General features: G+C 54.1%; 1 protein-coding gene across 8 annotated transcripts in view; it reads right to left on the bottom strand.

Annotated features, from left to right (window-relative positions):
- The window catches only part of Camta1 (calmodulin binding transcription activator 1), an 805,451-nt gene that overhangs the window by 69,605 nt on the left and 708,819 nt on the right, over window positions 1-27,027 (bottom strand). For all 8 annotated transcript variants that reach the window (XM_026782149.1, XM_026782147.1, XM_026782148.1 and 5 more), the window contains exons 5-8: window positions 20,787-20,927; window positions 17,004-18,856; window positions 11,502-11,628; window positions 4,622-4,756 (exon numbers count right to left, since the gene is read on the bottom strand). In XM_026782149.1, the coding sequence (XP_026637950.1) occupies window positions 4,622-4,756; window positions 11,502-11,628; window positions 17,004-18,856; window positions 20,787-20,927 (2,256 nt within the window). The remainder of the gene's footprint in view (window positions 1-4,621; window positions 4,757-11,501; window positions 11,629-17,003; window positions 18,857-20,786; window positions 20,928-27,027) is intronic.

Raw genomic sequence — 27,027 nt, 5'->3', positions numbered from 1 at the left:
GAATGCAGTGTATCTATGTCCGTGTGATTGAATGCAGTGTATCTATGTCCGTGTGATTGAATGCAGTGTATCTGTGTCCGTGTGATCGAATGCAGTGTATCTGTGTCCATGTGAACAAATGCAGTGTATCTACATCTGTGTGATCCCCAGCCCTGGTGGGCACAGGCTAGAGTTAGAAGCCAGCCAGCAGGGGACCACATGCCAGGGCCAGACCTGTTCACAGCAATATCACAGATCAGAGGCAGCTGCCCCTCTCCCATCTGCTTGCACAGCAGGCAGGTCAGATCAGACTGAACTAGGAGGCCAGGCCTTGCCTTTTTCTTCTGCCTCTAGAAAGGGTCTGGGTCTTCCAGAGGCCAAAGCCAGGGTTCTGGGAGAGGGGTAAGTGTATCTATGTGTCAGAAAATAATCTCCTCTGCGCTGTGAGCTGAAGGAGACCTCTGGCCTGCCTGAGGTTAGCATGGGGAGCAGGGATCTGGATATTGAAGCCTGAGCTCCCAGCTCCTGCTTCCTCCTTGCCTGAGATGACAAGGCCCCTCCCCCCCAGGGTGAAGTCATCAGGCTTGTCCAGGTGACCAGCCCAGGAGAGCGGCATCCATGTCTCGTTCTTGTTCTCTCTGCTGTCAGAGACGCAGCTTAGGAAGGTTCAAGGAGACAGCAGGGTGAAGAGCGGGGTCAGGGAGCCTGTGAATCTCCTCAGCCCACCCTTCAGGATAATCAAGTGGCTGACGGGGGGGGGGGCCACAAAAGACACAAGTTCCACTCATTGTTTCTTCCAGGGACAGAGGCCACCTAGAGGTACCCTAAGGTCTGTGACCAGAAGAGTGTCTGTCTACTGTGTCCTTAGCCCCAGTGTTGGAGTGGTGAGTAGCCTGGGCTTCCTCTCTTTGTGAACACAAATACAGATGAGATAGCCTTAGATCTTGGCACAGCCCTGGCAGGCAGGCAGAGGAGACGCTTCCCAGAAGCCCTACCCAGACAGATTCCTGAGAGACAAACCTCAAGGTTTGCCTACCTCCAGCCTGGAGCAGGGCCCTCTTGCAGGCCCTATTGCTCTTACCATCTTGGGGTCCTAGGGTGCAAATGACCTGGGACACTTATTCTGCATCTGGACCTCGGGGAGAAAGGGCAAGAGTGGCAGTATTCAGAGCGTGGACAGGCAAAGATGGAGGCTTTCTGATACCCCTTTCATTCCTCTAAGCCTGGCTAGTGCCAGCCTGCTTAGCTTCCAAGGGGCCTTTCCTGAAGCTTTGGAGCACTAAGGCGGATTAACACTCGGTTTTCCTTAGTCCTCTCTGCACTTACTGGGGTCCGTGAATGCAGTCATGAAACAACCAGGTATTGCACGCTACCACAGGCTGCCCTGTGCAATGGGGTCTCAGCAGACATGGCTTTGTACCCAGAGCCCAGGGGAGAAACTGGTCTGGAGAAACTCCCTAGGTCTTGAGAGGGCGTGGTAAATCCAGAAGACGCTCAGCTGCGGTGTCTGCGCCTCCCCCCTTCTGCAACCCTGCCTGCTGGTCTTGTCTTAGTGGTGGTTTGGGGACATAAATGACTGTGCCACCGAGCACCACCTAGAAGAAAATCGCTTTCTGTAGGGCGGGGCTGCGCACACAAAATCTGCAGAGCAGACAAAGACCGAGCACTGGGGACAAAGACTGCAGCGGGGACAAAGATTGCTGCGAGGACAAAGGCGGAGCCGCAGCTGCTGCGTGCACGCGCATCGCGCATCTGCGCGATAGTGCTCTGTGCTGCGGACCAGGCGCCCCCACCAGGCCTTGAGTCTGGTAAACAAGTTCATTGTTCAAAATCAGTAAAGGCAGAAATTCTCGTTCCCAAATAGTCCTCGGCTCTGAGGCAGGGGAGGGGCAAAGAACGCCCCCCAGAGTCGAAGAAGGGCGATGCCAGTCAGTAGGAACAGCAAGGCTAACAGCTCGCAATCCCGGCGATTTTGCGCATCCCCGTCATCCCCTTTCTTTGCTAGGAAGGGCTTCGCACTCTTCCTATGAACACCCGCCGTTATCCAGCAGTCAGCGTGCACTGTAACCCCAAGGGACCTGCGTCACTAGCCGCTGTGAGAAAAGACCCCGCATTGCGGCTATGCGCGCGTACTCGCGCGCTTGGAGGGGGTGGGAGGGAGTGTGTGCACCGCGCGCGCTTCCCGCCCGCTTTGCCCCAAATCTCCGAGTGCCGCAGTCTACTCGCCCCCGCCCCCGCCTTTGCACACACGTCTCCGCTGTCTGGTGGTGAGCTGTGATGGAGAAGGCGCCCAGTGACCGTGGCGAGGCAGGGACTGAGCTGCAGAGACGCTAGAGAGGGAGGGAAGGGGGAAGCTTACCAACGCCTGGCCGCTGCAACATCTGCCTCCACACAAAGCTCACTGCCAAGCCAACCGGTTGGCGGGAGGCCAGGAGACCCCCGCCCTCCTGCTGGCTGTCTCAGCTGTCTCCAGTACTGGGGCAGATTGTGCTGCTGGCGGTCTTGGCGCTGACACCCTCCCCCCATGGACCATCAGACCGGTGAAATGGTGGGCAACCTACACACATTCATTTAGGAGTTCTAGAAGAAGCCGGGAAGGTCCCCGATTCCCAGTCAGGCTGGGTCACATAGTCCGGCTGAGCCCACCTCCACTCCCCTCCCATTACTTGAAAGAACTGCTAGCCAAGAACAGTGGGATAGAAATCCCACCAGGTCCTTCTGTAATGCTTCTGGGCCTTCGTGGGTAGCAGCCCGACCTTTCCCAACCAGTCTGGTCCCTCAGAGTGGAGCTAGGGTTCTAACTGGGTCCTGCATGGTAACACAAAGTCAACGTTGCTCAGATGCCCTGGTCTTGATGCTATTTTTCCTGCCTCCTGCCAAGGGGTGAGGGTATTTCAGCCTGGAGGCCTGAAGAAAAGAGAACTCAGTCTTGGAACAGAAGGCAGCTGGGAAGCAGGTACCCAGCTTAGCCGCAGGTTTTGATGTGGCCTAGGACCCAGGGGTGTGTTTGTTATAAGGTAGGTAATCAGGCTACCCTCCCTCCCCCCGCCCACGCAGCATCCTCCCCTGCCTTCCATTAGTCATAAGCACCAGTAGGTTACCTGGCTTTCTGGGCTTCCAGGGACCAGCCGATGTTTTGTGTGCTCGAAGCTATTGCTTAGCCTGAGACTCTGCTTTCAAGACAGGGCTCTACACTGGTCCTAGCATCCTTGGGTTCCACCCTCATAAAGCTGACTGGGTCACTCCAGGAGAGCCAGGGCTCTGTAAGAGCTTCCTGCTCCATTCCCCATTTGTTCTGCAAAACTGAAACCGGATTTCCTGAACAGGAGCCCCTGGTCACCCTGCCCTTCTCTGTTACATACTGCAGGTCATCGGCTCATACTGGCTTCAGCCTCAGCCAGGGATGCTGCCAACACCAGCACGGTGCTCCCAGGCAGTGCTGCCAGGGTACAGATGCCTGATGACCCCAAACCACCTCTGGGAGTAGCTCCGGAGAGTTCATGGGCCAGGGAGGCTGCCAGACATCCTGTGGCTATGGGGGCAGGGGCAGGGATAAGGTTAGACTGAAAACACTGAGCTCTAGAAAGTCCTGTGTGTACAGGGTATGAAGCAGCATCCAATGGGAGAAAGGCTGAAGTCAGAAGGCTACATGGTTACTGTGTGTGAGTGGTACATAGCCCTTCAACATCCAGGCACTGTTGCAGCTTCCAACAAAGGTACCCCATAGTCTGTCACCTCCATGACCTCTCCAGATATTAGGGTCTTGGATGTGTACCCTTTGCAAAACCCCGCCCCAGGCTTGCCAGCTCTAGGGCATCTTGCGTCATGTCCAAGGGGAAGACAGGAAGCCTCTAACCTTGGAACCCTTTAGTCTGTCTTTGCCATTTATTTTTCCTGCAGAGATTTTGTTGCCCCCTAGATAAAAGAAACCTATTCATCAACTCAAGGCCAACCCCACTGACCCTAGAAGCCCCTGCCCCTCCATGGCTAGCAACTTCTACTACCTTCTTTGCAATATACTTTCAGCCACGGTCATGAGCCTGGGCCTGCCTTAGAAGCTGCACAGGGCACAGGCTTAAATAGAAAGAGCCAAGAAGCTGGGATAATGGGAGTGATGAGCTTTTGGGAGGCAGCCTGGCTAGTTAGTGATCTCAGGTCCACAGCCTGGCGACCCAAACCTCTGAATCTGAATAAAGCCTGGGCCTGAGGTGCCCCCACAGCACCTACACTGCTACCCTGCCGGACTGGACTGGGCTGCCTCCAGGATGCACCCTTCTTTCTGTAGGAAGTACAAAAGCAGCACTAGAGGCCCATAGTAGCTGTTTGAACTTGCTGCTGGGGCCCACGTAACTCCCAGGAGCTTAACTACTCAGACACCTTGACAGGAGTGACAGCTACAAGCCAGCTTCACATACTTCATCTGTCCCCAAGAGGGGCTGAATTAAGATAGGGCATGGCAGTGACCAGACACAGGCTGACCGACGGGATATACTCATAGTCCAAGGGGAAGACTCAGCAGGTCCTCCTTTGGCCAACTCTGACACCCCCTCCTGCCCCTCTCTTCTAGATCCTTCTTTTTCACATCTACACACCAGCTCTTCTCCCTCTATGCCCAACAAGGTAACCAGGATGCTGTTCTTACCGTCCAGTGACAGCCAGTCGTGCTGAGAGGAAGGGAGTGTGGGCAGAGCCCGGGCTTTGTACTCAAACACCACCGAGTTGGAGATGATCTGATTGTTGAAGGCAACTTGTAGGGTCACAAGACCCGTGTCGTGGGCTGAAAGTCAGAAAGAGAGAAGTCAGGGTGAGGGCCCCTCCTCATTACCCCTCTTTCAGTTAACAACCAACTATTAACCCTACCCATGCCTACCTATTTCACAGGCCCAAGGGTGACATTTCTGGGAAAACTCTTGGCTCCAGATTCAGCAGGTCTCTGGCTGGGATCCCCAGAGGACCCCCTGCTTGTTAGTTTTTTTGTTTTTTGTTTTTGTTTTGTTTGAGACAGGTTCTCACTGTATATAGCCCTAGTTCACCTGGAACTCCGTAGTTCAGGCTGTTGTCAAATTCCTAGAGATTTGCTTGCCTCAACCCCTGAATTCTAGAATCAAAGGTATATGCCACACACTGGAAAGCCTCTTTGGTTTTAACTGTGTCCCCTGGGATGGGCAAGGACCTGAGCTCAGCACAGGTGGCTTGTCCCATCCATTCTTCCCAGGGTCAGGAACATCTGAGGATTTGTATTTATTTTGCCTCCTCCTGCAGCCATGTCCTAACTCACTTCAGGTAACACCCTTAGTGTTTTAGGAGCTCCTCATTCTCCTGCTGACAGCCAGAGCTTCATCTGTGGCTCTTACCGTGGCCCTGTTGGCCTGAGATGCTGGGGGCCAGGTAGCTACTAAGCCAGAGATGCGAGCTCAAATCTTACACTGCTTTCCAATGACTTGGGGAAAGCAGGAGCTTGTATTCTAGTGCAAACACAGGGCCCAACGACTTCTGAATGAGCTAAATAAATGGATGAAAATGTTCTCGTTAGGGCAGGAGAAAAGCCAGCTGGAGGAGGAGAAATATTCCTGCCGGGGTGGAGACAGCTGTTCTGTGGTCTCCAGTGATATCTTGGAGGCTGTACTGTGGTCCCCCCAAAATATCCGGAGGCAGCGGTGGCTATGCTAGGGCTTCTTCCCCTAATGGGGGTCAGGTTATGTTTTCTGAGTACTGCTTTTCTGGAGCTGGGACACCAATACTCAGGGCCACCCCCGGCTGGTCGGCCGGATTTCCAGGGAGGACGCATGGGATCGTGTTACTGTTTGGGCTCTTGGCTTTCAGAAGTCTACGGGCATGAGGAAGCCATCCAAGTCAGCTGCTCCTGAGGACAGGGCAAAGCTCTGGCTTCCCTCAGAGGACATCTGCAGATTCCACTTCCGATGGGAAACCCAACTCATCGGCGGTGGCCTCTCTCCAACTGAGGTGTATGTAGAAAACAGGTCTCGGGGATATCATCATTATCCAAGTGTGACCAGTAGGTTTTCCTGCTCTGCTCCCTGGCTGGATGGGACCCATGGTAGTGGGGGGGGGGTCATTTAGGACCACCCATGGTGCTTCTCTGGACAGGGATCCCCAGTGATACCCAGAGTCGTCTGCCATTCGACTACATCCCTGGGCAAAACTCCAAGACTGTGGTTACTATTCTCCCCTACAGACGTGCCTGGTTTACCAATGGGAAGGAAGGGCTACGGGAATTCTTCGTGTGATCCCAAGGAGCTCTGCTCTCAAGGTGGGGAAGCTGTCGTCTCTGGTGTCCAGTGTCCAGCCAAGGACCCTCTACCATTGCTCTTGCCACTGTCCTGACATCTACACAACTCCCAGCGCTGCTGAAGGGAGCAGAGTCTCGGGCATTCCCACCATCCCCAGAGATGCGATGTGGGGGCGGGGGGAGGGCTGGAGGAGAGGGCTGCCACTGTGTTGCTGGTGTCAGGCCCAGCTTCCTTGACTTCCTCTCTCCCTCTCAGATAGCCAATCAGCAATTCTCAGCCCCATTCATTCCTGTCTCCATGGCTTCTGCTTCTGCGCAGAAGAACCATACCTTGCCTGGCTGACACAAGGGCCCCCTGCTGAAGGCAACAATGTTCCTGCTGCGGGTGGGGGTGTGTGGCAGGTGTGGGTGGTGGTGGTGGTGTCTTGTAGCACCCTTAGAGGAGGTTACCAGGGGAGTCTTTTTCTCTAAAAGTCACCCTACCCTTAGCCCTGTTCTCCTGTTTTCTCATTTAGGCTATTGTTCCTCCTAACCCATTCCCTCAAAACTAATCCTTAATCCTTTTTTAGATAGGGTAACACTATATAGCCTTGGCCAGCCAGGAACTCACTCTGTTGACCAGGTTGGCCTTAAACTAAGAGATCCACCTGACTCTGGTCCCCCCCACCCCACCCCATGCTGGAATTAAAGGTGGGTGCCAGCACACCCTGTTCAGAATCATCTTTTAAATACATAATTTAGACCAAATCATTCTGCTGCCTAAAACCATTGACTTCCCACGCGAGTACAATTAAATCAGACTCCAGGGTGCCAATCCACTCCCTGCCTCAGGGCCACCATGCCCCCCTCATCCTCACCCTTGGCCTGTTATAACAGTTTTCCCAAATCTGGCTCAGTGCCACCCTTCTGCCAGCCTCTGGGGGATGCGCCTCCGAGGCCTTCCAAGGAACTGCTACTGTGTATACCCTCTCCACTTGTCCTCACTGCCTCTCTTGTTCCTTTGTTATTTTCTGTCTCCCTGGAGCAGAGTGTCAGCCCCCAGCAGCAGAGACCCTGGTGGTCCAGCTCTTCATCTTCAGCACTCCAGTCCATGGCAAGAGCCTGGTCTAATCACCTGTACCTCCGCTGAGTGGGCTGTCTGAACCCGTGTTCTGCTCACTTTGAGTTCCATCTTTTGCCTTCTGATGACTTCTAGGAGACCAGGTGGGGGGCTTGCAAGCCAGCAGATATCTTGGTAGACTCTTCCACCTCTGGCTCTATTCTACTGCAGCTGGCCTTGCTTGGTAGCCTGACTTGACTGACTGCCCCTGGGCTCAGGACAGTCCCAGTCCAAGAGTCTAGTGTTGCAGTGACAGGGTGAACTTAGAGGAGTTCTGTTCTCTGTCAGGTTTGGTTTTGCCCAGGCAGGTGCTCCGGCTGCCAGGAGGCTGGCATTTATGTCCTCCGTGCCTCCTCTCCGTTCCCATTCTCAGCCTCTAAGGTGGCCTGGCTTCTGTTCACCTGCCTCTGAGTCCCCTCTTGTTGGCAAGGTCAGTTTAGTTCTAGTGTCTGGGGTTATCCATTAAGATCAGCTTCAGTTTCCTCTGGGAGACCCCAGGATGCCATCCCTAGCGGCTGGTATCACCTCTCAAGGGAGAGGTCGGTTGATTTGACCCAGGCTCTTTGGACTAGAAGCTCTTCGAGCCAGGTGCTCCTGGGGGCTTCAGTCTAGGCATCTGCTCAATCCATGGCAATCAGGAGACTCTTACAAATGACTTGGAAATGATGAAACAAGGAACGAGTGAACCAATCAATCAATCAATCAATCACCCAACAGGACCTGTTTCAGACTGGATATTAAAACTGATCTATCCTCACGGGACATGCTCTGTGAGGTTGGCTGCCAACAGGAAGTGCCAGCGGTCAGGCCACGGCACTCAGCCTCTAGTTTTGTGGCATCTGGTAGGAGACAGGCTTATTTTAGAAGCGTCCCAGTGACTAGGCAAGACAGTAGCCTGGGTGGACTCTGTGGATTAGCACTGGGACCCCTGAGTGCAGCAAGATCATGAGAACTACCTGAGGAGATGAGAATAGCCCTGGCTCCCTCCCCTTGCTGTCTTTGTGAGAGGAGTGCCAGAGGCAAGAGCTTCGCGACCCTTGGTTGTTCCATGTTCCCAGCCATCTGGAAGGAGGTCTCAAAAGACCGCGGTTCAGAAGCACAAATCTCCAAGATGAAGTTACACACACGACACATGGTCGACCAGGACCTATCTGGGTGGAACTGATTCCAGCCCCTAGAATCCTCTGCGTCCTGACCTGGGATACCATACGGGGTCACGCAAAGCCCTGTCCTTGGTCAGGAACCTGGGGCAAGGTCTAGGGATTTAGCCAGGTACAGGAAGCAGCATCTATTTATGGGCCAGGCGAGTCTCCTTTCACAGCAGGTGCACAGTGGACAGTTTAATAGCATCCCGCCCTCTCTTCCGCGCTAGGATGGGATGTCTTAGCACAGGGTGGCCATCTGGATGGCTGCCGTCCAATTTCAGCAGTACTGCTGGGAGGACCTGGGGCTGGGTAGGCCCTCTGGAGACAGCCTTAGCACTGAGGGGAGCTGGGTCGGCAGTAAGAGGCTGCTATAGGCACCAGCCCTGGCCGCCTGAGGCATGAAGGGTGAAGGAGGTACTAGGCTGGGCTGGACATTTGATGCAGGGCATTCTGATCTGCTGGGTTGCAGAGGAAGGCAACGTCGAGATGAAGGGAAAAGAAGGAAAGAGGGGCAAGGAGGAAGATGAGAAGGGGGAGGAAGAAGGGGCAGGAAGAGGAGGGCAAGGGAGAGGAGGCAGGAGTGGGGGAGGGGGAATGGTTGGTTTGTAAGCTTCACAGTGCCATGTAGGGGACAGGGTGAGTAAGTCAGGCAAGCAGTGAGGAGACCACAGCAGATTGTAGGGGATCCCTGTTGGCCCACACAACCCTGGCCAGCCTGCTTCTGCCCGGGAGTCCCTACTTTTCTTCCCCATCCTGGTCCTCTGCTAGAAGTACTCTTCCTATACAAGCTCTCTGGCTTCAGAGACAACGGAGGATGTCCCTCTGCCTCTTCCCACCCCATCCTCCTTGTTCTGCCTCTCCTGTCCCTTGCCCAGGCTAGGTGGACCAGGTGCCCCCCCTAGCTGGTGACGTGAGAGGTTGAGACAAAGTTTTCCCCAGTCTCACCCAAGTAAACAGAAAGCTCACGCTTTCCAAAGTGCTTTCAAACTCCAGGAGACTCCTTCACAGACCCCCAGCACCCCGAGGTACTTTACAAGCCTTGGGGACACAACAGTGACAAAGAAAGACACAGCATCCTGCCTTCGTGGGGCCCATCAGCTAATGGGGGAGTCGATATGGTCAGAGGTCAAGGATGAGTTAGTCAGAGATACCAATCTGGGTGGATCAGAGCTCCCTAAACTGCGGGTCATGATGCCATAGGGTGTTGCCAAGTGGACCGACACGGTGAGAAGCAGCATGGTAACCGTAAGAGGTTTCTAAACATTCAATAACCAAAAATTCAACACAAACGCACGGTGACTCCTCGCTGCTCCTGGCAGTGCCTGTCCATGCTGGCTCAAGTGACTTTGCTGCAGCCGTGGTTCTGAACGCGCAACACGTGTGGTTTGCTCTGCATGGCTGTCATGGCGTATCCACCCGCAAACACTGCCCGAGATACCTTAGCTCTGATCCGGGACTTGTCTTTGAGGAACTGCGGTGTTTTTGCTGTACATATCAAGTTCTCTGCTCTTATGGACATACACGACTTGATTACTGAAAACAGACTAAATATTCCCTGTCATTCCTCAGCCCGTAAGTATCAAACTAGTCCATTTAGGTTGTATTGTATTAGCATGTTTGCTTTCAGAGATTGCTTTCTGAGTTGCTGATTAGTTTCATTGGGAGGTGGGCAGTCCTTGGACTTCCCACAGGTCAGGGAACCCTGACTGCTCTTCAAGCTGATGAGGGAGAGGGATTTGATCGGGGGAGGGGGAGGGAAATGGGAGGCGGTGGCGGGGAGGAGGCAGAAATCCTTAATAAATAAATAAATTTAAAAAAAAATCAGTAAACGAATTTTGGCCTAGGCTTAGGATGACACTTCCATCAATTTCTAAAGTGACTTTAAACAAATTTCTCACATTTTGAACTATATATTTATGCAAACTGCCATTCTCAGCATCGATGATTATAAAATCAAGGTATTGATCAACTAGAAAATATTGAAGATATTCTATGCTCTTTAGTATCAAATGGTCAAGATTTTTTTTTTTCGAGACAGGGTTTCCCTGTGCAGCTCTGGCTATCTTGGAACTAGCTACGCAGCTCAGGCTGGCTTTGAACTCACAGAGATCTGCCTGAATACTGGGATTAAAGGTGTGTACCACCACCACCTGGCCAAACAGCCAAGATTTAATATTTTGTGAAAAAATAAACAAACCCATCTATTTTGTTAGGATGCAAATTTGATTTCATCTTTAGTAGATGATAAAATTATATGAATACCAAATAATTGTCTTAGGATACATTTCTTTATGGTTTGTTGTCAGTTTCTGACTTGTTTACCAAGTTTACATGCCTGGATATCTGAGGTCACTCAGAAACTTCTCAGATATAAACAGGGTGGCTGAAGACTTCATGAAGTCAATGACGCAGAAGCCTGGGGATGGGGAGGGAGAGGACAGACACAGAGGACACAGGGCTCTGGCTGACTTCCCACGAGTCTCTGAGGCCTTGGAACCAGAAACCTATTATGTGTGCTTACCGTTTTCCCTGGGCAAGTCTCTCAAAGGAGCATGTGTTCTTTGCTCTTAGTGTGACACCCCTCCCCACGTGGCTCCCCACAGCCCCGACACATGGGAGCCTTCCCTGAGCCCCTCTGCCCTGTGCCCCAGATGAAGCAGTATTGTGAACACAGGGTCCTGAGCTCCCTGTGTGGCAGGTGGGCCTGGGCTGGCGCAGGAGCGAGGTCAGCCCTACTGTGGACCAGGTCTTGTCTGTCACTTTGGCTCAGCCCCAGCCAGGGCCACCTTGGCTATGTCAGCTGACTAACTGAGTCTTTAAATAGTCCCTTTGCCATGTTTTCTCCACAATCCCCATGGAGCATGCCTGGTATTCCCAGTTGATACGGGCTCCTTGAACCCCAACTGGTGATAGACTAGACCGTACGGACACGCTTCTTCGACACGACTTGTTCAAGGTCATCCCAAGGCTGACTCAGAGTCTACTGTCTCATTCTGTCCCCTCCCCCTTGCTGGTACAGCCTCCTCACCTGGGCAGTAGCAACGCAGCACCCCAGGCTGAATCAGGGATGCGGGCACTGAGATCTGGTCAAACAGGCAACTGTAATTATTGCTGGCTTCCTGCCATGGGCCTGTGATGAGGACCTTCACTCCTCCCTGCAGAGAGAGAACAGACATGGAGCAGTGGCTCAGGGAACACAGTACATGGGAGGCCCCAGCAGCTGCAGGCTTGGATGGAGAGGGAGGGGTGAGGGCAGCTGGCCTAGACATGCAGATTTCCAGCCCATAGCCCAGCCTTCCCATAAGCCCTGATGTGTGAGAGATTCCTTCTAGAAGAGAGTCCTACAGCGGTCCTGACGCCCAGCGGACTTCCCCAGTTGGCACCCAGCACCCTACGCTGTCCTGGGTACCTCAGGGTTCCATGACATGAGTTGGAACAAGGCCACGTTAGCCCATTGGTGCACGCGAGAACCAGCCAGCAGGTTCCCCAGGAAAGAAGCAGAGGGGACATAGGAGACTTTCAGTCATGCATGGAGGAATAGGTGGGGGGACTCAGATTTGAAAACAGCCCCCCCCCAAGGGACAGATATTCCTGTAAGAAACTGAAGAGAAACCCAGGACCCTCAGGGTGTGGTAGGAGGTGGGTAGGGGTGAAGAACACGGGGTGGAGGGGGAGAAGAAAGGAAAGAAGCATTCAGAATTCTGATATAGCCCTCGGAACTGAGCTGAGGCCTGGGATCCAGGCTGAACTTCCAGTTCCCTGCCTGCTGTGTCACCCGGGGTGCCTCGAGCTAAGTAGACATGAAGAACGGTCCCTTGCTGCCACTCCTGCACCACACAGGCACGCAGCAGCCTGGAAGCCTGGCTAGGGCCTTAGCTGACCTTCCTCAGATCCAGTGGATGGAAAACCGTCTTCACAGACCCAAGGTGCCAAGGGTGAGACATTATCAGAAAGGCTGGGCCCTCCCCAACCTGCTCTGGCCAGCAGAAATGCCCCAGAACAAGCAGCCTCATGAGGCTGCTCCCAGGAAATCCCTTTCAGGGCCATTGTTCCCGTCAGTGATTAATGGCACCTCCTCTCTCTCTCTCTCTCTCTCCTGAGTCCCAGGTGGAGGAGGCTGAGAGGTCCCCTACTTACGGCTTAGCCAAGAAGAGAGGTTGGTCATTCGGGGTGGAGGGATGCTCTGCCCGGGGATGCAGAGGGCAGGGGCGCTGGCCTCTGGCTCTCCTGGCTAACCTTGGATAGACCCACCCCAGAGGCTCATCCACCCCACCCCCAAAACAAGTAAACACCTTTCCCTGCAGGGGGGCGGAGAGCTGTGCTGGCCAGGGTGGAGAGCGCCACCTGGTGGCCTGGCTAGAGAAGGCTGAGAGGCGCTCCAGGAGCTGAAAGGAGGCTAAGGCCAGGTTAGGAGCCGCAGCAGCCGCAGCAGCAGCCGCAGCAGCCGCAGCAGCAGCCGCAGCAGCAGCCGCCGCCGCCGCAGTGAGCCCTGTCTTCCCCACCGCTCCAAGCCAGGCTCTCTAGTCCTCCGCTGCTGCCCCGGGGCCAGCCAGATTCTATCTCCTGTTCATTCCCTCATTCCCTCCTGCTCTTCTCAACTTTTGCCTGTCCCTACCCTGGAGGGAGCTCCTAATTCTATACCCATCTTTGCTATCAAAACTCCCTACCTCCCACAATGTTCCCTGGAATGCAGGCTTAGGCATGGCAGGACTGGCCTTGGGCACAAAAATAGCAGCTGGTGTTTGCCACGATACTCTGGGCAACGTGTGGCCCAGGGCCAGCAGAATTGCCCGTGGCGGGAAGGCACCCTCCTGTGCTGGCAAACAAGCCCTCCTCTGGGTGGGGATGTCTAGCTTCACGGTCACTTTACCGTAGTGCCACCGGATTTGGAGGCAGTGGAGAGAGCGCCAGACAGAGTTCCACAACCAGAATATGCCCACCCCATCTCGGATTATTCACAAGTATATTTTTGCCCACATGTATGTATGTGTGTATCCAGTGCCCTCAGAGGTCAGAAGGCAGCATCAGATCCCCTGGAACTAGAGCTACACTTGGTTGCGAACCACCACTCGGGAACTGAGAATCACACCCAGGACCCCTGCAGAGGAGCCAGTGCTCTTAGCGACTGAACCCTCTCCTCTTGCAGTCTGCTCTTGCCTTGGGTAACTGTGTGACTTCAGGCAAGTGGCCCGGTCCCTCTGGTGGCTGTGGTTATAGATGCCTTTCTTTCCCCAACAGCTCTATTGAGTCGATTCAGGGCTGTCATTGTGTTGGCGTAGGAGTTGGAAGTGGCTGCCTGGGTGTGATGTCATGCTCTGAGCCTGGTCCTCCCATGAACCCTGGGAAGTGGGAGAACCCTGGCTTCAAAAGGCCACAGACAGTTACCGTGGGGGGTGTGTGTGAGTGGAATAACTGCAACCCACGGCTGCTGGCGTGGTGCTGGGTTGCCGTGGGGGAACAAAGAACTGCCGAGAGGACTGGAGAACATCAAGACCTTCTCCATGGCAACTGCCGCAGGACGCCTCAGCATCCATCAGGTCCAGGGACAGTTGCCATGGCAACCACTTGCCTGGCTGCACTGAATCACTTGTGATGCCTGCATGCCTGACAGTTCTAATTGCAGCTTCTTCTGCCCGGTGCAGAAAGAGCTAGTGGCGGGAGATGATGCACGGGGAGGCTTGGGGAGCAGTGGGGGTGCTCTCTGAGGTCTCTGTCCTGTGAGCCCTGAGATAAAGGGCCTTGAGTTCCAATGTACCCTGGGTAGATGCTGAGGCACAGAGAGCATTGGTGTGTGTGCATGTGTTCTATGTATGTGGTGTGGTGTTGTGTATGTGCTGTGTGTTACGTGTGTAGTGTGGTATAGCGTGTGCCTTTTATTCTGGGTGTGGTGTACATCATATGTATAAATCGTATGTTCACTTTGTTGTGGTGTGTGTGTGTGTGTGTGTGTGTGTGTGTGTGTATTGGGGACCAGCTGAGAGGTGACCCAGTGGGTAGCGTGGAGGAGACATAGGAGCAGACATAGGAGGGAAGCACACCCAGAAAAGAGCCAGTAGCCCAGGCTAGGCACAGCATGCCTGGGAACCATTGCAGCGTAGAGCTGGTGTGGGTGGTAGGCCAAGTGACCACATAGCCTGACCCTATCTTTGTGACTTAAAGTGAGGTCCCAGCTACAGGGCTTGTTGGAGTTCTCCCTGAGCCTGCCAGAGCCCCTTTCAAACTGGGCTCCTGATGAAGTCACCTCACACACACCCCATTATCAGCTGGCATGAAAAGAAGGCATGATACCCAGAATCATGCCTACAGCGGGTTTGAGAGGGGACTTGGCATCAGGAGAGAAGTGATGCTTTCTTACAGAACTAGGTGACCCTGCTATCGGCCTGGGGAGAGGATCCTGGGCAGGAGAGCCTGGCAAGGAGGAAGTCACCTTGGAGGCTTCACTATGAGGTCCTGCTGGGCACAAAAATGACTCTTTGCTTTGATCAAATTGGTTCTACTTTGCTTCCATTTCAGGGTGGCGGGAATTATCAGGGTTTCTGGAAAATCGGGGTTGGACACCGGTGACTACTATTGCATTTGCCATCCTGGCCTGCCCTCTGGTGGACAGCTGCTGAATTACAGTCTCCGGGATCCGGTGGAAGGCTGCGTAGGTTGGTGAGGAACCAAGGAAGCCAGACTTCCTGAAGACCTCATTCAGAAGTTAAGAGCGCTGGCCTGGGTGCACGCTCGCGGGCTGGGGAACAAGGCGATCCCGCCTGATGCGTGATCTAAAGCCTGGGCTGGAGCATGCTGCACGCCTATAAGCTTGTATGAGGGCTGCTCCTCCCAAGTCATAAGACACAGTGGTCAAGTCCACTCCCTCTCTTAGGTGTTGCTTGACAAGGGAACTGAGGCCCAGAGGGTCAGACTTCAGAGTCCAGCCAGAAGGCAGATTTGACCTCTTCTCAGAATACACCTCTCCTTCCTGTTCCCTTTAAACGGTTTCCCCGAGCCTCCTGGAGGGTCTCTGGATAAGAACAGCAGGAGGAACATGATGTAGGCCTGAGAAAGCAGGGTGACAGCCAAGCCACGCCAAGAGGTAGCTCAGTAGGGCTCTTCTAGGTGCCTACAGAAGGGTTGGACTGTGGCAGAGTGGAGGTGGACAGGGTGACTTTGCCTGGGCACGTAATGCTGCCAGTCTTCAGAGACTCCAGGATCCACTGCTGCTTTACGTTTTTTTTAATTTAATTTTTTTTATGTGTATGGGTGCTTTGCTTGAATGGTATTTGTGTACCACATGTATGCCTGGGCCAGAAGAAAGTGTTCAGATCTCCTGGGATTAGCATTACAGACAGCTGTCAGCTTCTATGTGGGTGTTGGGAATTGAACCTGGGTCCTCTGGAAGAGCAGCCGATGCTCTTAATCACTGAGCCATCTCTCCGGCCCCTCCATGGTTGCTATTTTAGAGATAGGGAAGGTGGCAACTTCTCCAAGGTCGCTGGAGTATAAGGACAGAACCAAGCTCCCCACCAGATCCTCCAGTTCCTGCCCCATGCTCCTGGCCATTCACTTCCCATGGTGGTCTCACCACTCCCTCCAGCATCCTGTGGATGCTCACTAGACCGTATGGGCAGCAGCTGCTCTGTCTCGGGTCCAGAGGCTGGGCTACTCTGGCCTGGCATTAGTCTGGCTTTACTGGGGGAGAGGAATTATGAACCTAGTCCCTGCCTGTCACCTAGATGATGTGGTGGGGGAGGGGGGAGTTATGGACAGCCACCCTGGGGTAAAGTGTCTGACCCAGAGGCTGTGCTGGCACAGCCAGCCAGATCTTCAAGCTCTGCCACATGCAAGCAAGGTATCTAGGGGATTTGGAACCACACTGCCCCCTTCCTAGCCCATCCTATTTTAGTGTCCCCGAGGCACGACCTGGGTCTTCCTACAGTCCTTGTTGGGGCGGTAGTCTCTAGAGTGAGAGCCCTGGAAATCAGCCATTGGTGAAGGGACCACAGGTTGGATCTTGGGGCACATACCATGTTGATTTTGTAGATGGCTGAGCGTCCCAAAGTTGCATCCTCCCTATCACTTTTGGTGGGAAGCTCCCCCACTTGCTTTAGTGAAGCCGAGCTTGAGCTACAGGGAGCAATAACCCCAAGACTCTGATGTTGATTTCTGGATGCTTTTAAAAGTAGTTCCAAGACACCCTCCATCCCCCAAGAAGGGAGGGTGGAGAGAGAGTGGAAGGGAGGGCAGGGGACAGAGCAGGAGGAAAGGAGAAGGGGAATAAAGAAAAGGGACAGGAAAGCCAAGATTGGAGCCAGAACACAGCAGGCTGCTCTGGCCAGGGCTGGGAAGGGCAGCTTGCCTCCTGGGATAGCCCTGACTGGAAAACTCCTTGCTACAGTAATGTCTGAGTGCCACCGCGGGAGGGAACAGCTTTGTGTTTCCGGGCAGAGCTCCATCCAAATGGCCGCATGCAAACAAGCTTCCCAGGATGCACCGTGGCACAGGTGAGATGGGTGTAGGGCGGCGTGTGGTAGCACCTGAAGCTTACCTCTGGGTAAGACCACTCTGGGGAGTAGTCAGTCACCATGAACACCCGTCCACTCTGCTGCAGCATACCCAGGGTGCCCTGGGCAGAGGCAGCGGAGACCACCTCGGCGACATGCATGTAGGCCATGGCGCCGGCCCCGCCCTCGGCGCTGCTCAGCTGCAGGCTGCCCTGTTGGGGGCTGCAGCAGGGAATGCACATCTCCGCCTGGGTGAAGGGTGCACGTGCCCCATCTTCTGACTGTGAGAGTGCAGCACTGTCCCCCGACACCAGCTGGTGCCCGTAGATTGTACCACTGCCCCCCTCCACAGAGATGAAGTCATTGATCAGGTCTGAGAACTGATTGCTGAAGGAGATGTCAAAGTGGTCCAGGCTGAGCTCCATGTTAGAGGTGTTGCCCAGGCTGGGCTGGGCCACCGGGTAGAGTCCCTGCACCACATTGCTTGGGAGAATGGGGACACCACCTGCACTGCGGATCACCCCATTGGTCTCTGGTTGCAGGTAGTGCTCTGAGCCACAGGCCTGCAGCTCCCCAGACTTGAGGAGGACCTCACCCCCTTCAGCTGCCTGGGAGGTCTCCATGGTAACCTCCCCTTCTGCGGTCATGGCCTGGAAGTTGGCCTGGAATTGCATGAGGTGCAGGGAGGAAGTAGACTCTATCCGCGTTTCCACATGGCCACTGCAAGAGCTGGTTTGGGATGAGGCTTCCGTTTTCACCGTGGGCATCACAAAGGTGTTCCCGGAGTCGCTCAGGCTGCTGTGGGCATTCTGCTCAAGGGGTAAGGGTTTGCTGGCATCCTGCAGGAAGAAGCTGGGGGAGGGGGTCTGGTGGATGTGGGGGCTGTGGCCCGTCTGGCTGAAGCTGGACGTGTAGTCCTTGTTGGAGTCTATGGCACTGAAGTCCATCTGCTCAAGGGTGGTGCTGGGACTCAGGCCACCGCCCGACGGCAGGAGGCTGGATCCCGCGGTCAGGGTGAGGGAACTGGATGCCGCCGCAGCTGCTGCCGAGGAGGAGTACGCCGCCTCTTTGGCCATCTGCTGCTCGAAGGAGGTGTCTTCCGTTTTGATCTCCTTGGTGAGGACGCTGGTGAAGCCAAAGCCCCTCTCCGAAGGCGGCGAGTGCCGGATATTGGTGCTAACCATCTCGGCTTTTAGGCCCCCACCCCCGTATGTCTGGCCCTGCTTTGGATTATTGAGGAAACAGTCGGGGTCAAAGTTCATGGTGGTTTCTGGAATCTTCCGGCCACCATCAAGGGTGGTGGAGAGGACCAGCTCTTCGGACACATTGGTGGGCAGCATGGACAGGCTATCTGAGCTGCCCGTGGTGGGGAAGGCAAACTTATGGCCGTCAGAACTTACAGCCAGTACAAGGCCCTGAGAGGCATCAGGCGAGAGGAGGTGGTGGTTGGGGCCGGCGGTGGGGGACATGGTGTACACGGCCTCATTAGTGACCTCGGACATGAACACTGTGGCACTTTGGGACAGTCCCCCCATCACAGAGGCCACTGCCATGCTGGACACACCTGTGACAACTGGGCTGTCTACCATGTCTGGGTCGCTGTTGAGCCCGCTGCTGATGGACACCGGGGAGCTCTGGGTGGTGTCAGGGACCTCCACCTGATTGGTGGAGGAAACCTCCGTGCTGTTTTGGTGTAGCAGTGCTGGCTTGGCCACCTTGCCGTTCCTCTTTTCCCGGCTTGTGCTCCTGCCATGGCTGGGTTCATGCTTGCCCTCCGACACATCGTTATGCTGCACCTCCGAGTGGCCCCCGTAGCCCCCAGCCCGTGGCTCCACCTTCGGTGAGATGATGCGGTGTTTGGCACTGTTACACTTATGATGCACGCTGCTGCCCGCTCCTGTGGAGATGGGAGCAGAACACACACATATGCACACACACACACACACACACACACACACACACACACGCATAAAGTCAGAGCTGGGACTTTGACTGATTCTTCTTCCCAAGCAGTCAGAACCCTTTGCAAAGTCCCCATCCAGACCCCAGGCAGGACAGTCCACCATCTTTGGACACTTGGGATCTCCTCTCACACTTGGAGTTCTGCCATGCCCTATGTGACCATCCTGCATGATCAAATGTTTTGAACCTGTTGCTATTTTTCAAAATTAGCAGGATGTGGTATGTAGCACCCAGGGTGTTGCTTTCCAGACAAGTCCTCTTCACCCCACCAGACAGACACTGCTCATCTGGAAGGATTCTTTCTGAGCTGGAAGACTCATTCCAGATACTGTGGCTCTGTCTTCATGCCCAACCCAACTTCTTACACCTGATTCTGACTGTGTGATGCTTCAAGAAAACTGTGACCTTCAGGACCCTTGTTCTGGGGACCAGGAACCGGAGATTGGCCCAAGGTGGTAAAGAATACGCCCTTCTCCAGGCCAGGTCTCAGAGCCTAGAATCAAAAAGCATTCTAGAAGCCAGGCGGTGGTGGCGTATGCCTTTAATCCCAGCACTTGGGAGGCAGAGGAAGGCGGATCTCTGTGAGTTCGAGACCAGCCTGGTCTACAAGAGCTAGTTCCAGGACAGGCTCCAAAACCACAGAGAAACCCTGTCTCGAAAAACCAAAAAAAAAAAAAAAAAAAAAAAAAAAAAAAAAAAAAAAAAAAAAAAAAAAAAACAAAACAAAAAAAAAACATTCTAGACTCCGCTCTGGGGCAAGAACGTATTTAAATATGTTTATTACGTTAAGTTGTGGCATACATGAATGGGGAGGGATGCATGAGCCGCTGCAGGTGTGGAAGTCAGGGGACAGCCAACAGGAGCTGGGTCCCTCCATCCACTAAGTCAGTTACAAACTCAGGCTATCGGGCTAGTTTATAGCACTTTCACCTACTGAGCCTGCCCTACATGAACCCTCTCCACCGTTCAGTTAAGCCAGGACCTGTCCTCAACTCGTTGGGACCTTCTCATCTTCAGGGGTTCCTTCCTTCCTTTCCATTAGACGAGGGTCATCTGGCTTTTGAGAAAAGGGCGAATTCTTTCTGATTCTGTTTTCAGGCTCACTACCTAGGCTCCTAAATGTATGAAGCCTTCACAGAGCAAGGGCCCAGCTGAGTGATGGAAGTGTCTAATGAAGGCGACCAGGGGAAGGGAGAGGCAAACCCCACCAAGCAAATGGTGTGGTCAGAAAAGCAGAGGTATTGGTGGGGGGAGTAGAAACCTTCCCTTCCTGGGGAGACAGATAGGTTGGCTTGAGAGGTCCCATTGCCTGGGGCAGATGCTGATAAACCTCAGAACTGGTGACCTGAGCCTCTTGCTGGGGCTTCCTAAGAACATGACCCCCACAGGCACCTGCTGGGAGTGTATGGAGGCCCTGGACCCCAAACATCTCTACTCTCCCGATGCAGCTGTGTGTAGCTCCTTGTCCCCACACCTCACTGGAAATTGCTCTCTCTTTCCCAAAGCAGGTTATGATGCTGATTCGGGGGGCAGGGGGAAGGACCAGGGTAAAGGGCCTACTGGGTGCCCCTTTTAGCTGCTGTGATACCAACTGGTTGCTTGTCTCTTCCCTTTCTGGCTACGATAGGAGAGCCCGTTCTCTACATTCCCCAAATCAGCTGTCTGTTCACAGGGTGGCCCTGTACCATCTGTCCCCAGAGACCTCCACTCATTCCTTCCCTTGCTGGATTGGACAGCAGTGCCTCCCCCACATCCCCAACTGTGCCCAGTGCCACCCCCTGCTTACCCCTCTCCTCACTGGACAGGACAGCAGAACCCACCACTCGGTACCCAGTACCACGTGCCCCCCAGGGGCCCCAGCTCACCCAGGCTGCCGGTGCAGAGGCAGTTGTGGGTCCGAGGCTGGGGCTTGGTTTGGTGGCTGTCAAGGATCTGCTGCACCAGCTGCTCCACTGAGAAGCCCGAGCTGCTGTTCCCATTGCTGCAGGTCCACTTGATGCCATGGACTGGAGAGAGAGAGAGAGAGAGAGAGAGAGAGAGAGAGAGAGAGAGAGGTGTCAGGGGCTGCTGGTGATGGGGCTGTCCTGGAGATGGTATCAGGCTCTCTGAAAGCTCAGCATGCTGGCAGGCAGCTGCTAGGATGGGTTTGAGAGGCCAAGTTAGCTGCTCTTTTAGGAGCTCCGAGCTCCTCCTTACTTTTCTCCCTTTGCTGAACTGGGTGAACTGGAGTAGTAATTTGTCTACAGTCTCACTTCTGTCTGTCCGAAGTCAAAGGCACTGGGAAGGCTCTTTGGGGGTTCCCAAGAGGAGGTAGAAAACAAGGATGGAGGAAGACCGGAAGTTTGGGAGGCTCGTCATGTCTGCGGACTACAAGACTTTGTGCAGACTCACAGGGCGGAAGCAGGAGGGTTCACTGAGCATGTGGCAGAGGGCTCTCCCCTAAAGGAAGACTTCAGCTTCCTACCCACCCCACACGTCTCTATTCCAAAGGGAATCACAGAGCTGGAAAAGGACTGATAGGCCCATGATCCCCCGTTCTCACTGATGGTCGGTCCATTATGTCTACAGATGCTCTGGGGTTTGGCTCACTCCTGGGTGTCTGCAGTCCCTGGAGTTGGGGGAAGAGCCCAGAAAGAGGTTTCCACCTGCCTGGCAGGATGAGGCTGGACAGACCCCCTAAAACAAACCAACAGACCCCACCAAGAGTGAGTTGAGCCCTGAGTGGGGGGGCATGGCTCTACCCAACACTCTGGTATTTCCCACAGTAAACCCCCAGCATTGGGGTTCCAGGAAGGAGGTGAGTGTACAGGAGAAAAAGGCAGAGAGGTGGATATCAAATACGGGGGCACCACTAGAGGTTCAGAATGCAGCCATAGGGGGTGCCTAAGCCACAGGACAGGGAGGAGCTGGGGCCAGGCTCACACCTGGGTTTGAAGCGAGGGTTGGCTCTTGTGTGAATTCAAGGCGCTTTAGTTGGCCTCTCTGAGCCTGCTTCCTTGTCTATAAAGTTAAAAATGGGAAAAGACGGGGGTGTGCCTTGCCAGCGAGTCAGGGAGAAGGCCCATCTGTATGTAGTTGTGAAACCCGAGCAAAGAGTGTCATTGTCATAGCTGTGAAGGGTGAGGACAGTGGCGTGGTGACGTGAATGAAGCAGGAGGTGACAGCAGTGCTCTTGGATGTGGCTGTAGCCCACAGACATCTGAGGTTGGGAAAGGAGCTTCTTGGTGGGGAATCCACAGACAGCTCAGCCTGCCAGACCCAGTGCAGACCCCACAGGAGGTCATTGGCCCAGGTCGCTTTTCCTCATTGTGTCAGTGGAGGGTTTTTTTAAAGGGAAGAAGCTGGGTCTGTGGTTGGGTTCTGGCGGGCATCCTTCCAGGCTGTCTTCCTTTGGGCTCCTCTTGCCCACGTGGCCGGCTGATGGTTACCTTCCTTGTCCTTTACTCTGGGGGTCTTCAAGGACTTGCCTCCAATATCTTCTGATGCCCCCAATAAATTCCAGCTTCTGGTGGGCCAAAGAGGAGGAGCCTAGGTGGCATTTGCTGCTACTCTGCCCATCTGCCTAGCCTTGGAGATGTCCCTGCCTGTCAGACAATGGTGTTTGTGCGCCATCCTTCTGCAGGTGGGGAGGGGCTCCCTGTGTGTGTGTTCCAGTGGAAATGGGAATCCCCACAGATTCAGGAGGCCTTAGATCTTGTTAATTACACCCATTTGGGTTTCTTCTTTCTGAACATTGTGTTCCCAGGACGTCTCCAGGAGCCGGAAAGTATGGCCCAGGCCTGGGTTTGCCTGCCTCACCACAGCCACGGCATCCTCCTTTCTAAGTTATCATCTGTCTATTTTCCCAGCACACAGGCTGGACAACAGGAGGGTTCTGGGCAGGGGCCAGGCCCTGACCTCTCCAGGTTCATTTCACAGATGAGGAAACAGGCTCAGGGAGGGGAGATGATAACACATATCATACCCAGGAGCTGGAGGGTACCATGGAGGCTCTCCTGCCCCGCCAGAATGTGCCACAGCCTCTACCATCTGTGTGTCTCCTCCTGTGTACGAGAACTTGACTCAGTGGGGCTGAAGTGTTTCAGGAATGTTTTAATGCTCTCACAGTGTGTGTGTCTCTGTGTATGTCTATGTATATGTGTGTGTATGTGTGTGTCTGTGTGATGTATGAGTGTGTGTATGTCTGTATATGTGTGTGTGTATGTCTGTGTGTTTATGTTGATGTATGTATGTGTGTGTCTGTGTGATGTATGAGTGTGTGTATGTCTGTATATGTGTGTGTGTATGTCTGTGTGTTTATGTTGATGTATGTATGTGTGTGTCTGTGTGTGAGCGTATATATTGTGTGTGTACATGAGTCTGTATGTGTGTGATTGTGAGTGTGTGACTATGTGTATGTGTCCTTAAATGCCACCACGATAGAACACAGAACTCCGTCCTGATCCTAACCTAGCAAGGAGTTCAAGGTCAGGTAGGAGGTCCTTGTATTAGAACATCCACTATGGGAACCTTGAGCAGGCGCCAGTTGCATGTTCCTTGGTGACCTCTCCCCCCTGCCTTGAATTTGGCTTTCTAGAGAGGTAAGTGTTCTCAGGGCAACTCCACTGCTGGCTTCTAGCCACAAGCCAGTCCAAGATGGTGCTTTGGGCTGGGTGGGTTCATTAAGGCTCCACGGGGCTGAGGGTCTGACCAGCTCCCACACTCCTGCTCCTCGTCCAACCATGCAGACCTCATCCTCTGCAGACCTCAGCCCTGCTGCCTCTTGCTTTCTTCCTGAGGTTGTGAAAGTTACAGAATGAAAACCCAGCGAAGGGAGACAGATTGCAAGCCGTGAATTTCTGGATGCTTATCGCAAATTATCGAGAGTCTCGGTCTATCCAATGTGCAGATTGTCTTCCCCCTCTATCTGGGGGAGGGAGAGAGAAGCCCCCTCCTTCAGGGAGGGGAGCCGTTAGTACTGAATATCAAATACCATCAAGTCAGCTTTTAACACGCATGCTCGGAGTCCCGACATGGACCGAATCAGTGGGAAAGGAGATTTCTACAACGGAGGAAAAAATGTGTTTTGAAAGGAAGGTTCATAAACGTACAGGGCACTTGCTGCTCACCACCCCTGCCCACGCCCCACACCTACCCTATGATAGCAACAAAAGGAAACTCAGGAAGTGCCCTGGATCAAATGCAACGTCACAATGGAGCACTGAGAGCCAGGAAAACAGCCTTGCTGGCTCTGGGCCACAGTCACCCGCTCCTGGTCACTACTCTTCCTCCCAGCTCAGGAGGAAGCCCCAGCTCGAAAGAATCTCAGACCCTCTCTGTGGTTCCCCCTACGCGGAGCCTGAGTGGTGGTCCCTGAGCTGGTCAAGGGGTAGAGGGGAACCTGAGTCCCCGGGAAGACAGGGACAGGGTATATCCAAGACAGGGGGCAAAGCAGGCACGGGGCGGGTAAACTGGCCCTAGCCTAAGCCTTCCCAGGATAGGAACAGCAGAGAAGACCACATTGACCTACAGGAAGCAGATGCTGGGACTTCCTGCTGAGCACTCTGGGGGGGGAGGGGTCCCTGGGCTGCCTGCTGAGAGGCTGAGTGAGGACCTGTGGTAGAGCTGCAGCTGGGGGATGGCTGTCAGATAAACCAATTACCTCACACCATTGCCGACCTGTCTAGCAAGATGCTCTCCCCAATCAGACTGGAGGCACGGCAGCTTCCGCCATTATGAATAAATGACCCAATGCTAGCACCTGGCTGTGCCTGGGGACCCTCTTCCCAAGAGGCAGTCAGCTGCCATGAGGAGAGCGATTGAGACGGGGAGACTTCATCTTGACATGGGCAACTGCCAGCCTAGGGCATCCTGGGTATGGCAGCTCCATCCATGAGTCTCCAGAAGAAGTGGAACACATGGACCACTCTGCCTGCCTAACCAGAGTTTCCCTTGTGATGAACTGAATGGTGCTTCCCCAAAACTACACGAGGGACCCCACCACAGATCTTTAAGAAAGTCATTAATAGATGAGGTCATAGGACCTCATGCCATAGGCAGACAGACCAGACGGGCCTGTACTCACGGGGAAGTCATGTGAGGTCACAGCAAGACAGCAGCCGGAGGCTGTGCACAGCCAGAAAGAAGCCTCGCCAGAAGCCAACCTCCAAGTCACCTTGATCTCCGCCTTCCAGACTACAGAACTGGAAACAGCAAGTTTCCACCGTGCGTACACACCGTAGTCAGTGGTGCTCGGCTGCAGTGACGCCTGTAGCCTGTTTCAGCTGCTATCCCAGCATACTATGGACTAGGGGTTACAATGGACAGAGATACGGTCTTCACAGTTCTGGAGGCCGAAGGCCAAATTCAGGTACAGAGAGAGAGAGAGAGAGAGAGAGAGAGAGAGAGAGGGCAGCATGGAGGAGCTGGGGAGTAGGGAGAAGCTGAGGGATGGGGAGGAGCTGGTGGGAGAGCAGGAGAACAAGGAAGAAATGGGGGATCAGAGAACACCTGGCAGGTAGGTGTTCTTGGAAGCACCAGTAAGCAGAGGTAGGGGACAAGGAGGTCCCCATCAGGGCTGCAGATCCAGACCTAGCCCAGGTATTAGGAGGGGTAGCTTGGCCTCCACCGTGGCAGGCCAAGTGCCAGCATAGGGAAGCATACAGCTCTGTGGGGAGGACGAACTTTCCATGATACAAGTGGCCCTTAGACCCTCCTCCTCACTGGGGATTCCTGCCACCAAAGTGAGGTGATGGTGTCCCCAGGCCAGCAGATCTTTGCTCTGTCCTCATGGGCTTATGTGGTGACCCACACTTGCTGATGACCGCAAGGGACAATGGTGCTGGGACTCGGAGCCCAGGGGAGGCAGGTGTCTTGCAGCTACAGCCTCTCCAGCAGCCATGTGTGGCTGCAGCTCTTTCCTTGTGCTCCCTGGAAGTGTTTTTCTACCTCAGTTCTCTCATCCGTAAACAGCTGTCATGATGCTTCCTTCCCCTGACTCCACCCCACTCCTCAGAGGACTTTGAGCATGCAAGGGTAGAGGGACAGTGACTTCTGCTGTGATAATTTACTCTATGGGGACCCTAGGAAGGGACAGGATGGGGAAGGAAGGAGAGGCCCTTCAGCCCTGGTGGTCCCTCTGTTTCTGGAAGGTGGACAGGACAGGTCTGTTAGCTTCCATCTCCACAGTGATGGCATGCATGCACTAGCGAGAATCCATGTTAATCCCCCCCCTTTTTTCCCCAGGGGGAGATTCTTGGTACTGTGGCAAATAGGTGACAAGTGGCAGTGTCATTGTCCTGGTGTCTTTGTCCCAGGGGTCGTTGGGGACCCTCGCTTCCTCCTCTTCTGTCTGAGTTCATCTATACCCAGCACCTGCCACACGAGAGACCCATGGCAAGGGTGACCATTTATTTAACTTGTTATCCAAACCAGGTCACCTTGGACACAGAAAGGTAGCCATTTACTCGGGTATAAACCGGGATACTCCCAGGTAAGCCTGGGCGTGGGGTCACCCTACTTCCTCGCCATATGACAGAGCCAGCTGGAGAGGGAGCCCACTGCCCCGCCTATTCTCCAGTGAAAGTGAGCCTGTCTGGAATTCTTTGAGTTGTTGATGCTCGAAGGCTGTCACCATAGCAACAAGGTCAATGGGAAATGGCAGCCGTGCGTAGGTTTAATTCTCACTGTATCCTTGTTGACAGGAATAAAGGCCCTGCGTCTGATTTCTTGGTTCAACTAGATGAAGTTTTCATTAGATTCAACTTCTCATATCCAGACACCCACGTGCTACTCAATTCTCCCTCTCGCCACCCTGCTCTCATTCTATTGGTGCCGAGGACAAAGTTTCCACAGATCTCATTTTGAGGAACACCGCTGAGGCTGAGAGGGCTGGGGTGGCATGCATGCTCGCTGTGTGCAAGGATCCTCTGGCTGCAGCGTCTCCGCTGAGCTTGATGGCTAGTTCTCGCTGTTGAGATGTGAAGTGTTAGCCCCCCCCCCCCCCGCCCCGGCTTCATGCCATGTCAGGCCTCTCTAAGAGAAAGTCAGAGGCTGGGGTTTGGTGTCAGCTGTGGGGTAGAGAACTTACCCTGGTCATATTGCGTCAGATGGTAGTGAGGGGTTGGG

Source organism: Microtus ochrogaster, chromosome 10 (genome assembly GCF_000317375.1).
Source record: "Microtus ochrogaster isolate Prairie Vole_2 chromosome 10, MicOch1.0, whole genome shotgun sequence".
Taxonomy (NCBI): Eukaryota; Metazoa; Chordata; class Mammalia; order Rodentia; family Cricetidae; genus Microtus; species Microtus ochrogaster.
The sequence above is the reverse complement of the archived record's forward strand: the minus strand, read 5'-3'. Positions and strand labels throughout refer to the sequence as shown.